Genomic DNA, 17,300 nt, shown 5'->3' with positions numbered 1-17,300 from the left:
CATAATAAAGAAGGAAAAAAACATATATAAGTCGCACTGGAGTATAAGTGGCATTTTTGGGGGAATTTTATTTGATGAAACCCAACACCAAGAATAGAGATTTGAAAGGCAATTTAAAATAAATAAAGAATAGTGAACAACAGGCTGAATAAGTGTACGTAACGTAACATATTATGGTAAGAGTCATTCAAATAACTATAACATATAGAACATGCTATACGTTTACCAAACAATCTGTCACTCCTAATCTTTAAATCCCATTAAATTTTATACGTCTAGTCTCTTACGTGAATGAGCTAAATAATATTATTTGATATTTTATGGTACGTCGCTCCTGAGTATAAGTCGCACCCCCGGCCAAACTATGAAAAAAACTGCGACTTATAGTCCGAAAAATACGGTAATGAATCTATTATTAAAAATAGTTTTTGTATTTATTATGTTGTACTGTTACTAGAGATGTCCGATAATGGCTTTTTTGCCAATATCCGATATTCCGATATTGTCCAACTCTTAATTACCGATATCCGATATCAACCGATACCAATATATACAGTCTTGGAATTAACATATTATTATGCCTAATTTTGTTGTGATGCCCCGCTGGATGCATTAAACAATGTAACAAGGTTTTCCAAAATAAATCAACTCAAGTTACGGAAAAAAATGCCAACATGGCACTGCCATATTTATTATTGAAGTCACAAAGTGCGTTATTTTTTTTAACATGCCTCAAAACAGCTGCTTGGAATTTGGGACATGCTCTCCCTGAGAGAGCATGAGGAGGTTGAGGTGGGCGGGGTTGAGGTGGGGGGCTAGGGGGTAGCGGGGCGTGTATATTGTAGCGTGCTGGAATAGTTAGTGCTGCAAGGGGTTCTGGGTATTTGTTCTGTTGTGTTTATGTTGTGTTACGGTGCGGATGTTCTCCCGAAATGTGTTTGTCATTCTTGTTTGGTGTGGGTTCACAGTGTGCCGTATATTTGTAACAGTGTTAAAGTTGTTTATAAGGCAACCCTCAGTGTGACCTTAATGGCTGTTGACCAAGTATGCATTGCATTCACTTGTGTGTGTGAAAAGCCATAGATATTATGTGATTGGGCTGGCACGCAAAGGCAGTGTCTCTGTACTTCTCCCTACGTCCGTGTACAGCGGCGTTTTAAAAAGTCATACATTTTACTTTTTGAAACCGATACCGATAATTTCCGATATCACATTTTAAAGCATTTATGGGCCGATAATATCGGCAGTCCGATATTATCGGACATCTCTAACTGTTACATTTATTTACTATTATTTCCAACAGTAATAAATAACAAAACAAAAAAACACATACTTTCGTTTTCCATAGTTTTGATGTTGGCTTCAAATGAAAAAAGAAATGAAGTATATGATACACGGATTCTCTTGGCGATGTTGATGTTGAGAGTTTGTGTGTGCAGGAACTGACGAGCAGGCCATCATCGACTTACTGGGCAGTCGCTCCAACAAGCAACGTGTGCCTTTGCTGCGCTACTACAAAACCTCCTACGGAAAGGTAACAGTCCTGTTCATGCTTAATACTCTCCCTTGTGTGTGGTAACCAATGCCTGTTTCTATTATGGGAAAATGTGCCGTTTTTTAAAATAGTTTTAAACCGCCTTCTCCAATATAGACTCACGCATAGCTTGGCTCGCACTGACAAGCACATGACAGGTGCTGTCGGCTAAATAGAAAGCGGCTCGGAGGATGGCTTCAGTGCTTGTTATGGTTACGCCACAGTGTGTTTTTCCGAGCTCTTGTAATTAACGGTGGCTTGCAGTTATTCTAAGCATGTTTTTTTTTATGTTCAGGATCTGACTAAGGACCTGCATTCAGAACTGTCTGGCGACTTTAGGAAGCTGGTCATGGCCATGTTGAAGAGCCCTGCTCAGTTTGACGCCTCTGAGATCCATGCTGCCATCAAGGTAAACGCACCTATTGCTATATTTTTCATATTAATTTTAATAGGATGTTTGGAACTCCCGTTTCCATGTCAGTGTTGCGCTGATCAGAATAAGTTTATCATACGTTGGTGTTTCTTGCATTGAACAAGTCAAATTCTACTGTATTTTCCGGACTATCATCTCTCAAAACTGGACAATGCGCTGTCACGCCAAATTTCTTCCCTCTACAAAAACCTTCCCGCCCCCATTTACTTCCGTGGTCATGTTTCCTCTTACGTCATTGACGCCGATCGATAGCACTTCGGCTTTGACTGCCCGTCGCTGGAAGGACACTTCGTCTTTGACAGCTGCTGGAATCTGAAGAAATCGATTATTGTTTTTTTGTACAGGCGCAAAACAGGACAGTCGCGTGCAGGTTAAGGACCCCCGGCAACTTTGTGATTTTATTGGACGCAGCCCCGGAAGTAAATGGGGGAGGGAAGGTTTTTGTAGAGGGAAGAAATTTGGCGTGACAGCGCCTTATAACCCGGTGCGTGTAATGTACGGAATAATTCTGGTTTTGCTTACCGACCTTGAAGCAATTGTATTTGGTACATGGTGGAATGATATGTGTGACCAGCAGATGGCAGTCAAACATAAGAGATACGTGTAGACTGCACTCTGATGGCAATATGACTTAAGTAAACATCACTAACAATTTATATGTTCCATTGAAAATATAGAACATTACACACGACGCTCAAAAATCTATCAAAATGTTTTAGTCTGACTTTGGTAAGCTATGAAGCCGCACCCCTTGATGGATTGTACTGTGCTTCACCATACGAGTATTATTATGGTGTGTGTATAAGGTAAGACATTTAACCCGGCATTTTGTTTTGCAATATTGTGCAAAAGCAACTTTTCTTACCGTCTGTACCTGCTGATCTGTATTTGGGATCTGCATAAATCCTGAAAATTGTACCTTTGTAGTCCGTGACGATGGCGTAGTCGATAAGCTTCTTCCTTTTCTCTACTTGTTATGGGACATTCATCCTCCGCTGTTGCCATTTCTAATATAAAGTAGTGTAAAGTTCTTACTTATATCTGTCAGTAAACTCGCCATGAAAGCGCTAAAACATACAGGTGTAGTGAGTTTACATTATTCACCCAAGGAACTTTAGTTATTAGAGAGTTCCGGTTGGACGGTTTTTCACGGGACACATTTCCGGCCTTGTTGTTGTTTCCGGATGAGAAGATGCTGCTCCGTTATTGATTGAAGTAAAGTCTGAATGTTATTAAAATTGTTAGCTCCATCTTATGACACTTCTTCCACTCCCGTCCTTGCACACTACACCGCTACAACAAAGATGACGGGGAGAAGACGCTGTCGAAGGTGAGCCACGTAAAAAAGACCGCCCACAAAACGGCGCATCCTGAAGCGACTGTCAGAAAGCGGCTAGAAGATGATCTGTAAAACATCATCTATGCTACTTTTTGACCAAAGAACCACCATTACATGTTATGTAGACCACAAGGAAGTCTTTTAAATTTACAAAAAAAAAGATAATAATATAATGACTCCTTTACATATGAAAAAAGATCGAAAATAGACGATTCATCGGCAGTACGCCTTATAATCCGGTGCGCCCAGTGGTCCGGAAAATATGGTATGTTAAATATACTCGGCCAAAAAAGCTGATTCTGATCCTGATGTAACACAATTGCCCGTAGCTTTTCAGAAATCGACACTAACGGCGCCTCTGCTGGTTGCAGCAAAGTAGTGCACTCCATTTTGCCCCAGTAGCTTCAAATTTGACTAGAAGGAGTAATTAATTATTGTAATTGTTCCCTTTTCCCCACAGGGAGCTGGAACCGACGAGGCCTGTCTGATAGAGATCCTTTCGTCTCGTTCCAACGCCGAAATCAAGGAGATAAACCGCATCTACAAAACAGGTAAGATGCGTGCACATTATCACTCGCGTGACCACGTTCTAAGGAGGGTTCGGTTTGTTTGATAGCCATGATTCCTATATTCCAGAATACAAGCAGACTGTGGAAGATGCCATCACCGGGGACACGTCCGGACACTTCCGTAGACTCCTCATCTCTCTGGCACAGGTACAACAACGAAACGTGTTACTTTGCAACTACCAAGAGACATAAGACTTTTCTCTCTCTATAGGGTAATCGTGACGAAAGACCAAATGTCGACCTTTCATTGGCCAAGCAAGACGCTCAGGTAAAATCTGCTCTGCACTGAATCATAACTAACTTGTTTATTGATCTGCTCCTAAAGAGGAACTGCACCCACACTGCATTCACAATCATTAAGAAAGATATGACACTAAGGGTGGAACGGTACACAAAAATCTCGGTTCGGTACGTACCTCGGTTTAGAGGTCACGGTTCGGTTCATTTTCGGTACAGTAAGAAAACAACAAAATATAAATGTTTTGGTTATTTATTTACCAAAATTGTAAACAATGGCTTTATCCTTTTAAAGGCCTACTGAAAGCCACTACTAGCGACCACGCAGTCTGATAGTTTATACATCATTGATGAAATCTTAACATTGCAACACATGCCAATACGGCCGGGTTAACTTATAAAGTGCAATTTTAAATTTCCCGGGAAACTTCCGGCTGAAAACGTCTCGGTATGATGACGTTTGCGCGTGACGTCAAGGGTTGAAGGACACATTTTGGAATAGCACGGTCGTCTGTTTTCACCACATAATTCTACAGTATTCTGGACATCTGTGTTGGTGAATTTTTGCAATTTGTTCAATTAACAATGGAGACTGCAAAGAAGAAAGCTGTAGGTGGGATCGGTGTATTAGCGGCCGGCTAGAGCAACACAACCAGGAAGACTTTGAGTTGGATAGCAGACGCGCTACCGTGAGTACAGCTTTGGCTTCCAAACATTTGATCGCTTCCCCGTACGTGTGTGTCGCTATGTGCATGTCACGTACGTAACTTTGGGGAAATATATGTTTCTTGCCGACTCTGATGGCGGCCGGGGTGTCGTCGAAAGCTACAACGCCGTCCGCCGCCGCGCCGCTGTCCTCACCTGTCTGGGTTGACTTCCTCCGTCTCCGGGCCGCCAACCGCACCGATCATCGTGGTGAAGTCCTTCGTCGCGCCGTCGATCGCTGGAACGCAGGTGAGCACGGGTGTTGATGAGCAGATAAGAGCTGGCTTAGGTAGAGAGCTAATGTTTTTAGCATAGCTCTGTCGAGGTCCCGTAGCTAAGTTAGCTTCAATGGCGTCGTTAGCAACAGCATTGCTAGGCTTTGCCAGGCTGGAAAGCATTAACCGTGTGGTTACAGGTCCAGGGTTTGGTAGTATTGTTGATCTTCTGTCTATCCTTCCAGTCAGGGGCTTATTTCTTTTGTTTCTATCTGCATTTAAGCACGATGCTATCACGTTAGCTCCGTAGCTAAAGTGCTTCACCGATGTATTGTCGTGGAGTTAAAAGTCACTGTGAATGTCCATTTCGCGTTCTCGACTCTCATTGTCAAGAGGATATAGTATCCGAGGTGGTTTAAAATACAAATCCGTGATCCGCAATAGAAAAAGGAGAAAGTGTGGAATCCAATGAGCCCTTGTACCTAAGTTACGGTCAGAGCGAAAAAAGATACGTCCTGCACTGCACTCTAATCCTTCACTCTCACGTGCCTCATCCACAAATCTTTAATCCTCGCTCAAATTAATGGGGTAATCGTCACTTTCTCGGTCCGAATCGCTCTCGCTGCTGGTGTAAACAATGGGGAAGTGTGAGGAGCCTTTCAACCTGCGACGTCACGCTACTTCCGGTACAAGCACGGCTTTTTTATCAGCGACCAAAAGTTGCGAACTTTATCGTCGATGTTCTCTACTAAATCCTTTCAGCAAAAATATGGCAATATCGCGAAATGATCAAGTATGACACATAGAATGGATCTGCTATCCCCGTTTAAATAAGAAAATGTCATTTTAGTAGGCCTTTAACGTTGGGAACATTCTAATAATTCTGCCCAAAAATAGAAATAGCTCTGTGTGTGTTCCAATTCAATTATGTAGTGTCTCTGGATCTTGTTTAAATCTCAGCTCAGATAATACAGTTCTTGGAGAAAGGTTTTGGAGAGTAAAGCATTACAGTCCATGTGCTGAGGTTAAGGGTGAAAATGTGTAGAAGGTTGGCTCGAGAGCCTCCTACCAGCCCAGACAGAACAGGTGGTGGGGTTCCTAGCTGGGATCTCCCAAGAACGATCCTTGGACTAGATGCTTTTTTTCTTAGCTCGCCATCATAAAGAAAAGCCTGGCCTGTGTAAGAACCAGGACCATCCTTATAAATCAATGTATACACAAATCAAACATCTTCATTAAATAACACTAATTGCATTATAAAGTATTCAGAACAGGTTCTAGTTTTTTCCTCAGTATTGTACAATATAAATCAACATACCGTACATGTCAGAATCACAATATGCAATAAAGTGCTAAAATAACCATTAGCAGCATAAATTTGACCTATACAATTCGGTCAGTGCACTAAAAGTGCTTACTATCAAACACATTCAAAAGTACATTCAATACACAATAGTTATCATTGGTTCAAGTCATAGACCTTGTATATGGACCATTGAGAAATATGCCACAAAGACTGTTGTAATGAAACAATGGAAGAAAGACTAACATATTTTCATAAACTCCGCTTCTACAGTCACACACAGCTTAATGACAAAAAATCCGGCGCTGGTAGTCTGCTCTATAAAGTTAACAAATAGGCATTTAGTTTAGAATCCCGTCAGCACAATATTTGGGGTGAAAACGAGAATAAAAACCTACCTCGAGCAGAAATACAATCTGTCTACCATCACGTCCTGTCTACTGGCCACTTCCTGTATACCGGTTTATAAGCACAGCTGATTGGACCGCGGCGGTCACGTGACGAGGGAGAGCTGCACACTCCGCAAAAGTATGTATTTGACACCTGCGTTACACCAGCATGCCGTGTGTTGTGCCTCGGTGTGAATTGCTTACACAACGTGCGGTACGCTACTTATGTCCGTCCGTGCAGTGCGCTACTTAATATGTTCGTGTGGAAACTCGTTCGGTACACCTCCGAACCGAACCGAACCCCCCGTACCGAAACGGTTCAATACAAATACACGTACCGTTACACCCTTATATGACACCGTATGGATTTTTTTTTTTAATGCATTTTAAATATGAAATAAATGTGATCAAAAGTCATCTTACAATGGAGCCTTTGGGAGCCGTTCAATTCTGCCAATAAGCCCCTAAAAAAACATCCAAACACCTCCATTAGTGTTTTATATACATGATGTAAGTATATATGTAATGTAGTAACGGGCACATTTATAATAACATTTAATATTTACATATTTTGATCATTTTAAGCATACAGGGCGCATTAAATTTCAAAACGGATCACGTTTACTTTCTTCATCACTAGGGATGATACTCAAAACCGGTTTTCCCGGTTGTTCGATAAGAAAAGAACCGAGTCCTCGGACTCGAATCCCTTTTTGAGAACTGGTACCCATTATCGAGACCACTATAGTAAAGAAAAAGAGTTGGTTCTTTATTCGAATCCCGTCCCGACCAGAAATGCTCCGTGGGACATCACAAGAAATGACGTCACGTAGCTCAGTCATTAGGCGCAGATAGGGAAAGCAGGAAAAAAATGGACGGTAAAAAGCGCTCCAAGGTGTAATAAAGTTCAAAACAAAAGGTATAATCCAATGAATAACTTTAATGAGAGATTTTTAGCAGGGTACAAACACATGACCAACACTTTTACGACCAACCGGAAACATAGCAACCAGGCTAGCAACGCACCTCCTTTACGGCAGCTGTTGCAACGTTCTTAAAGCAACCGCAGCACATACATATATATATACAACATATCTCCCTTTTTTAACTTTTGTTTTTCTTTCCTTGTAAACAAAACAAAATCACACTGTATATGTGTTGTCTGTCTAATTATAAATAATGCAGACGAGGCGTGTTGGCTGAGTTCTTGACGTTTACTTTCACAGCGTGGCAACATGCAACAACACTTTTCGGGGCTACCGCGCATGCTCGTAACTCCTGTTGCATGCTGGGTAGTGTAGTTGTTATATTCCCTATATTCCCTAGCTCATAACATCTTTCCCCCTATAATGTTAACTCAATAAAGTGTATTTCTTTTTTTAGCTTTAACTTTTCATATTTTAGCATTGTAACCACATTTGCAAACAACTTTTCTCTTCATAGAATTTTCTTTCAATAAAGAAATAAAGTGCAAAAATGTCAAAGCATCATAACAAACAGTTATGTTCCAATAGCAGCAGAAGTGCACTTTTTGGAGAGCTGTATTATTTTCAGTTTTGTGCCCAAGGGACTGATTTTATTTAACACTATATTATTATTTATACACCTATAGTGATCACAGAGACAGGTTGTTTTTGTGTTACTGTATATATTTGTTTTTCTGAAAAATCCCACTTAATATACTTTGGGTAACAACAGTCAATATTTGTTTATTTTATTTCATTTTTTTAAGTGGGTAACAGTCAATATTTATTTATTTATTAGATTTTATTTTTTTCTTATATAACAAAAGTGAGCTTTTGTTAAACCAAATATTGTGTGTTTTTTTCCATATACAACAACCTATCTGGACTCGATAAGAGAACCGATAAGGAATCGGTTCGATAAGACGATTCGATTATCAATCAATCATCAATCAATGTTTATTTATATAGCCCTAAATCACAAGTGTCTCAAAGGGCTGTACAAGCCACAACGACATCCTCGGTACAGAGCCCACATACGGGCAAGGAAAAACTCACCCCAGTGGGACGTCGATTATAGGCTCAAACTCGATAATTCCTTATCAAACATCATCCCTATTCATCACTGATTATTACTGTATTTTTCGGACTATAAGTCGCAGTTTTTTTCATAGTTTGGCCGCGGGTGCGACTTATACTCAGGAACGACTTACGTGTGAAATTATTAACACATTATTGTAAAATATCAAATATTATTATTTAGCTCATTCACGTAAGAGACTAGACGTATAAGATTTCATGGGATTTAGCGATTAGGAGTGACAGATTGTTTGGTAAATGTATAGCATGTTCTATATGTTATAGTTATTTGAATGACTCTTACCATAATATGTTACGTTAACATACCAGGCACGTTCTCAGTTGGTTATTTATGCCTCATATAACGTACACTTATTCAGCCTGTTGTTCACTATTCTTTATTTATTTTAAATTGCCTTTCAAATGTCTATTCTTGGTGTTGGGTTTTATCAAATAAATTTCCCCAAAAATTGCGACTTATACTCCAGTGCGACTTATATATGTTTTTTTCCTTCTTTATTATGCATTTTCGGCCGGTGCGACTTATAGTCCGAAAAATACGGTACTCACTGCAGACTTTAGGAGAGCCAACAAACATAATTAAACATCGCTTACTGTCTAAGGTCTGCTGTCATTAGGATGCCGACTGCTAGGATGTTCAGATATTCCCATTTAGAGAAAGAATGTCTCATAATCCTCGTGAAGAAACGGGGTGGGGGAAACAAGCGCTTTTTGTGTCCTCGCCAATTTCAGGTCTTATAGTGTCCGCCCTGAGATCGGTAGGTTGTGAGTTCAAACCCCGGCCGAGTCATACCAAAGACTATAAAAAAAATGGGACCCATTACCTCCCTGCTTGGCATTCAGCATCAAGGGTTGGAATTGGGGGTTAAATCACCAAAAATGATTCCCGGGCGCGGCACCGCTGCTGCCCACTGCTCCCCTCACCTCCCAGGGGGTGATCAAGGGGATGGGTCAAATGCAGAGGACAAATTTCACCACACCTCGTGTGTGTGTGACAATCATTGGTACTTTAACTTTTAACTTATATGGCGGTCAAAGTGTCCCAACTTGTAGGATTATATTCTCAGACATCTACTTTTCAGGTGCGAGGCATGATTTATGATCTACAATAAATTTGCAGGGACGCAAGGAAGCAGCAGACCACTCCATGTAAACATGGGACACATGGAAGTGATCACGGCGCCGCTATAAATAGTTTGTCTGCGTTAGCGCTTATAATAACAATATCACTAATACTTGGTTACCGTAATTTCCGGACTATAAGCCGCACCTGACTATAAGCCGCACCAGCTAAATTTAGGCGAAAATACAGATTGCTCCATATATAAGCCGCACCCGACTATAAGCCGCAGGGTTTTGATGTGTAATTACCGTAGTATATAGGGGTTCCTGCTACCACGGAGGGGATTGTCGGGACAGAGATGACTGTTTGGGAACGCAAAGCGTCCCATTTATTAACAATAAATCTTTCAATCATTCAATCAAACTTTCACATCTTTGACATGGCGAACAGCATTCGTGCAGAGTACAAATAATACAACGGTGCAAAGTAATACAAAGTGCTCGCCTGTACGTTATCAAAATAACCAGCCTACCAATATATGAAAAGTCAGTCTTTAATCATTGTGTCATCGTTTTCCTCCTGCGTACTAAAACCACCGAAATCCTCTTCGTCGGTGTCGGAGAAGAACAGGCCGTAAATAAGCCGCACCCTTGTATAAGCCGCAGGGACCAGAACGAGGGGAAAAAGTAGCGGCTTATAGTCCGGAAATTACGGTAATATTCAAGTCACAAAATGTAAATGGAGTATTGTTGATGCTTTTTGAATGTTTTTTATCGGCTTTTACGGGCAGAATAGCTTTATTTTTTCATTTATTTAATATTAAGAATGCATTCAAAAAAATCCATCCATTTCATAATGGTTGTGAACGATAGGCAAAAATTTAAAAAAATGTGCAATTTCCTTTCAAATGCAACTATTTTTTTCTGCCTAGGCCCTGTATGCTGCTGGAGAGAACAAGCTGGGAACAGACGAGTCCAAATTTAATGCCATCTTGTGCGCCAGGAGCAAAGAACATCTCAGGACAGGTAGAACCAAAGTCAACTTGAGTACAGTCAGTGCGCACTGTAGAGAGTGAACTCCACATACTAAAGCAATGGTTTCATGCCAATAAACTATCAATCAACCTAAATAAAACAAAATATATAATTTTTGGAAATAGGAAAAATAACATACAGTGTCATATAAGAATTGATGATATGGAGATAGAAAAGGTGTATTCAACAACATTTTTGGGAATCTATATAGATGATAAATTAAATTGGAAACTGTACATAAATATACTCAAGACAAAGATGGCAAAAATCATTGCTATGTTACATAAAATTAAAAACAATGTAAATCAAAAGGCTCTTAACATGTTATACAATTCATTTATACTCCCATATCTTAATTATTGTGTTGAAATCTGGGGTAACAATTACAAATCAAACATCAATTCTATGTTCTTACTTCAAAAGAAAGCCATTAAAATTGTAAATTATGCGGATTATCATGACCATACCAATGCTCTGTTTATTAAATTAAAAGCATTAAAACTGCACGATCTTGTTGACCTCAACACTGCTCTTGGGACGTAGAAAGCTCATAACCACATGCTGCCTCTGTGTCTACAGGAGAGGTTCAAACCTAGGGAGAGTCCCTATGGCTTCAGAGGTTCAGCTGTCTTTCAGAAAGCAAACATAAGAACGAGCTTAAAAAGTAGATGTGTTTCTGTCAGGGGGGTTCATCTGTGGAACAGCTTGGATGATTCCTTAAAGTTAAAGTTAAAGTACCAACTAGGTGTGGTGAAATTTGTCCTCTGCATTTGACCCATCCCCTTGTTCATCCCCTGGGAGGTGAGGGGAGTAGTGGGCAGCAGCGGTGCCGCTCCCGGGAATCATTTTTGGTGATTCAACCCCCAATTCCAACCCTCGATGCTGAGTGCCAAGCAGGGAGGTAATGGGTCCCATTTTTATAGTCTTTGGTATGACTCGGCCGGGGTTTGAACTCACGACCTAACGATCTCAGGGCGGACACTCTAACCACTAGGCCAGTGACATGTTCCAGTTCCATTCACACATTTAAAAAACACTTTAAGACCAATGTCTTGGAAAAATATATCACTCTTGAATCAGCATAGTAGTTAATACTATGATCAATGTTAATTAAAAACTAAATGTGGGATGTAAATATAATGGAAGTATGATTGTTTGTATATAGAATATAATTGGTGCAAAGGTTTAAAGGCCTACTGAAAGCCACTACTAGCGACCACGCAGTCTGATAGTTTATATATCAATGATGAAATCTTAACATTGCAACACATGCCAATACGGCCGGGTTAACTTATAAAGTGCAATTTTAAATTTCCCGCTAAACTTCCGGTTGAAAGTGTCTATGTATGATGACGTATGCGCGTGACGTCAATCGTTGAAACGGAAGTATTCGGACGCCATTGAATCCAATACAAAAAGCTCTGTTTTCATCGAACAATTCCACAGTATTCTGGACATCTGTGTTGGTGAATCTTTTGCAATTTGTTTAATGAACAATGGAGACTGCCAAGAAGAAAGTTGTAGGTGGGATCGGTGTATTAGCGGCTTGCTGCAGCAACACAAACAGGAGGACTTTGAGTCGGATAGCAGACGCGCTATCCGACGCTAGCCGCCGACCGCATCGGTGATCGGGTGAAGTCCTTCGTCGCTCCGTCGATCGCTGGAACGCAGGTGAGCACGGGTGTTGGTGAGCAGATGAGGGCTGGCTGGCGTAGGTGGATAGCTAATGTTTTTAGCATAGCTCTGTGAGCTCCTGTTGCTAAGTTAGCTTCAATGGCGTCGTTAGCAACAGCATTGTTAACCTTTGCCAGGCTGGAAAGCATTAACCGTGTAGTTACAGGTCCAGTGTTTAATAGTATTGTTGATTTTCTGTCCTTCCAGTCAGGAGTTTATTTATTTTGTTTCTATCTGCATTTAAGCACGATGCTATCATGTTAGCTCCGTAGCGAAAGTGTTTCGCTGATGTATTGTCGTGGAGATAAAAGTCACTGTGCATGTCCATTTCGCGTTCTCGACTCATTTTCAAGAGGATATAGTATCCGAGGTGGTTTAAAATACAAATCCGTGATCCACAATAGAAAAAGGAGAGAGTGTGGAATCCAACGAGCCAGCTTGTACCTAACTTACGGTCAGAGCGAAAAAAGATGCGTCCTGCACTGCACTCTAGTCCTTCGCTCTCACGTTCCTCATCCACGAATCTTTCATCCTCGCTCAAATTAATGGGATAATCGTCGCTTTCTCGGTCCGAATCGCTCTCGCTGCTGGTGTAAACAATGGGGAAATGTGAGGATCCCTTCAACCTGCGACGTCACGCTACTTCCGGTACAGGCAAGGCTTTTTTTTGATTAGCGACCAAAAGTTGCGAACTTTATCGTCGATGTTCTCTACTAAATCCTTTCAGCAAAAATATGGCAATATCGCGAAATGATAAAAGTATGACACATAGAATGGATCTGTTATCCCCGTTTAAATTTTAAAAAATCATTTCAGTAGGCCTTTAACATGTGTACAAGGATATTTCACATGCCTTTACTGTGTATATAATTGAACAGTATTTATGTTATGTACAATGTTTATTTATAATATGTTGTGAAAAGGAAATTTCATATTTTTTTGGAAGCTCATCTCGTACTTGGCTTTGTTTATAGGGTTAGGTGCAATAAGTGTTCAACTTCAGCCTAAACCCTTTCGGTCTGTAACATTTATTTTTTTTAAATTTATGAATGTTTGTTTATGAATGTGCATCTGTTTGTTTATGTAAAACTGTTTGTTTATTTTGTTGACCATTGACCGAAGAAATAATAAACTAAACTAACTAAACTCCCGATAATTATTATTACCATGGAAAAAGAGAAGTAGATAGGCACCCACAACATCACTCTTGTTCTTTTTTAGCTTACTTAAACTTTCATAATGTGGGGGAGAAACTCTTCCGATGGCAGTGTGGTGAATGTAGACGTCGTAAAATCCTCCGGGAGGAAGAAACAAAGAAATGTCTTTTTATTTTTTATTTTGATAGATTTACGGTAATCTTTTTTTTTACTGCATTTTATGTCATTTATGTGTTCTGTGAGTTATTTTAGGTGTTAAATCAAACTCTGACTTACATCAACACCAGACCTGGGCAAATCAAGGCACATGCGGCCCGTTAAGCTTTTCAATCTGGCCCGCCGGACATTCCCAAATAATTTTTTTAGATCTTTAGGATGGAAAGCGTAGCTGCCATTATGATGTGCAGTCATGTTTTCTAAGTCTTCAACTATACAAACTATTTCAATGGTTTGAATCTGCGCTTTTGGATGATATACCAGTTACTATGGTAATCTAATTAGTTACTATGGTCATCTAATTAGTTACCATGGTCATCTACGTCACAGCAGCTCAGACGAGGCACCAAGTAGTGTGGGCGGGAAGCGTTTCCACAGACGCGGAAGGAGACTTTCACAACAAAGTTCTAAAGCTTAGTGATGTATCAGATATATCAGATTGTAGGTGGGTTTATTTTGTACCCTTCGCGTTCATATTTCGCTGTTTGTTGCATTTTTGTTGCGTTTCACTTGATTGTACAATGTGTCGATCGAAAGGGGGTGTGACATTCATATTTTGTCAATATTCAGTGTTTTATCCTTCATAGAAAAATGTAAAATTCCATTACGTTTTTTAAGGCGGTCTGTCATAACGTTTTTAGCATTTAATCAGACATTATTAGTGTTCCTAAAAATAGATATGCCGGCACCCAGACACTTTTTTTTTCCTCTAAATGTGGCCCCCGAGTCAAAATAATTGCCCAGGCCTGATCAACACCATAGGTGCAAAGCTTATAAGTAGACCAAGGACCTCTTCTGAATGAGTTTGATCTTTTTTTTTTGCAGTTTTTATTGAGTACCAGAAGATGTGTGGCAGAGATATTGAGAAGAGCATCAGCAGGGAGATGTCAGGAGACCTGGAGAGTGGCATGTTGGCAGTGGGTAAGAAAAGAAGAAAACACCCACTAGCAAAACACCACACCCATCATTTTAGGACTTTACAAACCACTTAATGACGTGTTTAGTGGAGCGCATTTTAGACACAACATTCACCTGTGAAATATTTTCACTATGATTAACGCCCTGTATTTTTTTTCTTTTGTTGTTGCCACCACCAGGGTTATGGTACTGTAACCTGCATTTAGATGTCTCACTTCAGTTTTCATTGTGATTTATGTGTGCATTGCAGTGTTTACCTCTTTCCTCCCATTTTGTTATACAGTATGCATTGATATATATATTTATATAAAATGTTTTGGGTTGAAGGAATTGAGGTGCAGATAGCTGTTGGTGCATGATTCCTACCGTGTCCTTCGCCTTAGATTTAGGGATAGGAAATCTGGCCTAAAATCTATATTGCGATACATATTGTAGAACATTGCGATGACAATATATGTACAGTACAGGCCAAAAGTTTGGACACACCTTCTCATTCAATGAGTTTTCTTTATTTTCATGACTATTTACATTGTAGATTGTCTCTGAAGGCATCAAAACTATGAACACACGTGGAGTTATGGACTTAACAAAAAAAAAAAGGTGAAATAACTGAAAACATGTTTTATATTCTAGTTTCTTCAAAATAGCCACCCTTTGCTCTGATCTTGAGCTTCAAGAGGTTCTTTGACAGCCAAAACCTGAAATGGTTTCCACTTCGCAGGTGTGCTTGAAGCTCATCGAGAGAAAAACATTTTTGAACACAATCATATTCAGACAAAAAGGCAGAACCGATAAATGCGTTAAAATGTAATATCGGAAATTATCGGTATCGGTTTTTTATTATCGGTATCATTTTTTTTTTTTTTTTTTTTTTTTTTTAAATTAAATCAACATATAAAACACAAGATACACTTACAATTAATGCACCAACCCAAAAAACCTCCCTCCTCATTCACACAAAAGGGTTGTTTCTTTCTGTTATTAATATTCTGCTTCCTACATTATATATCAATATATATCAATACAGTCTGCAAGGGATACAGTCCGTAAGCACACATGATTGTGCGTGCTGCTGGTCCACTAATAGTACTATTACTGGCTATACCGAGCCAGTAATAAGTAACCAACCGAGCTATACTGGGGCAGTATAGCTCGGTTGGTAGAGTGGCCGTGCCAGCAACTTGAGGGTTGCAGGTTCGATCCCCGCTTCCGCCATCCTAGTCACTGCTGTTGTGTCCTTGGGCAAGACACTTTACCCACCTGCTCCCAGTGCCACCCACTCTGGTTTAAATGTAACTTAGATATTGGGTTTCACTATGTAAAGCGCTTTGAGTCACTAGAGAAAAGCGCTATATAAATATAATTCACTTCACTTCACTTCACTACTAACCTTTAACAGTTAATGTTACTCATTTTCATTAATTACTAGTTTCTATGTAACTGTTTTTATATGGTTTTACTTTCTTTTTTATTCAAGAAAATGTTTTTAATTTATTTATCTTATTTTATTTTATAATTTTTTTTTAAAAGTACCTTATCTTCACCATACCTGGTTGTCCAAATTAGACATAATAATGTGTTAATTCCACGACTGTATATATCGGTTGATATCGGTATCGGTTGATATCGGTATCGGTAATTAAAGAGTTGGACAATATCGGGATATCGGATATCGGCAAAAAGCCATTATTGGACATCCCTATTAAATAATATATTTCAAATATTTTAACTATTTCCTTATTTTCTTTTGTCATACACAGCATGTTTAATTAAGTTAATTGTGCAAAACAATCAAACAAATGCATTATCTATTATAGACTATTTCCAGAGTTTGCAAACAATAACAAAAACGACCAAAAACCATTTTGTAATAATAATCATGTATGTATTGACTGATGGTATCAGTACTGTCGATATTTGTATCGATCCGCCCACACTTGTTCACATTTAAAAGCAATATCCTCCTACTGTGTGTAGAATAGTATGTTTCGCTCTTCCTCATCCTCCAGTGATAATGGTACTTGCAAGAAACTTACATTATTTGCCGCCATGGAGGTGAGGATTGGTAATTTAGAAAAATACATTAGCCACTAGCGAGAATGCTACGTTGCGTTGAGGATGTGTTTGTTCGCTTTTCGCTGTCAAATTTGTGGGACACAGCTAGAATATGTCATTAAATGCATTATCAGGATATGAATATCGCATTAGAATCCCTATATCGCCAGCCAAATGTGTTTCATTTATATCGGCGTGACGCCTAATAACAAAACCCAAAACCAGTGAAGTTGGCACGTTGTGTAAATGGTAAATAAAAACAGAATACAATGATTTGCAAATCCTTTTCAACTTATATCCAATTGAATAGACTGCAAAGACAAGATATTTAATGTTCCAACTGAGAAACGTATTTATTTTTATTTTTGCAAATAATCAGTAATTCAGAATTTAATG

At 39.5% G+C, this 17,300-nt stretch overlaps 1 protein-coding gene across 2 annotated transcripts in view; it reads left to right on the top strand.

Annotated features, from left to right (window-relative positions):
* LOC133657089 (annexin A11-like) overlaps positions 1-17,300 on the top strand; it is a 45,075-nt gene that overhangs the window by 23,688 nt on the left and 4,087 nt on the right. For both annotated transcript variants that reach the window (XM_062058011.1, XM_062058012.1), the window contains exons 6-12: positions 1,440-1,534; positions 1,830-1,943; positions 3,767-3,857; positions 3,943-4,022; positions 4,087-4,143; positions 10,782-10,875; positions 14,757-14,852. In XM_062058011.1, coding sequence (XP_061913995.1) covers positions 1,440-1,534; positions 1,830-1,943; positions 3,767-3,857; positions 3,943-4,022; positions 4,087-4,143; positions 10,782-10,875; positions 14,757-14,852 — 627 coding nt within the window. The remainder of the gene's footprint in view (positions 1-1,439; positions 1,535-1,829; positions 1,944-3,766; positions 3,858-3,942; positions 4,023-4,086; positions 4,144-10,781; positions 10,876-14,756; positions 14,853-17,300) is intronic.

This window comes from Entelurus aequoreus, linkage group LG09 (genome assembly GCF_033978785.1).
Source record: "Entelurus aequoreus isolate RoL-2023_Sb linkage group LG09, RoL_Eaeq_v1.1, whole genome shotgun sequence".
In the NCBI taxonomy this organism is placed as follows: domain Eukaryota; kingdom Metazoa; phylum Chordata; class Actinopteri; order Syngnathiformes; family Syngnathidae; genus Entelurus; species Entelurus aequoreus.
Note: the sequence above shows the minus strand (reverse complement) of the source record. Positions and strands in the feature narration are given on the sequence as shown.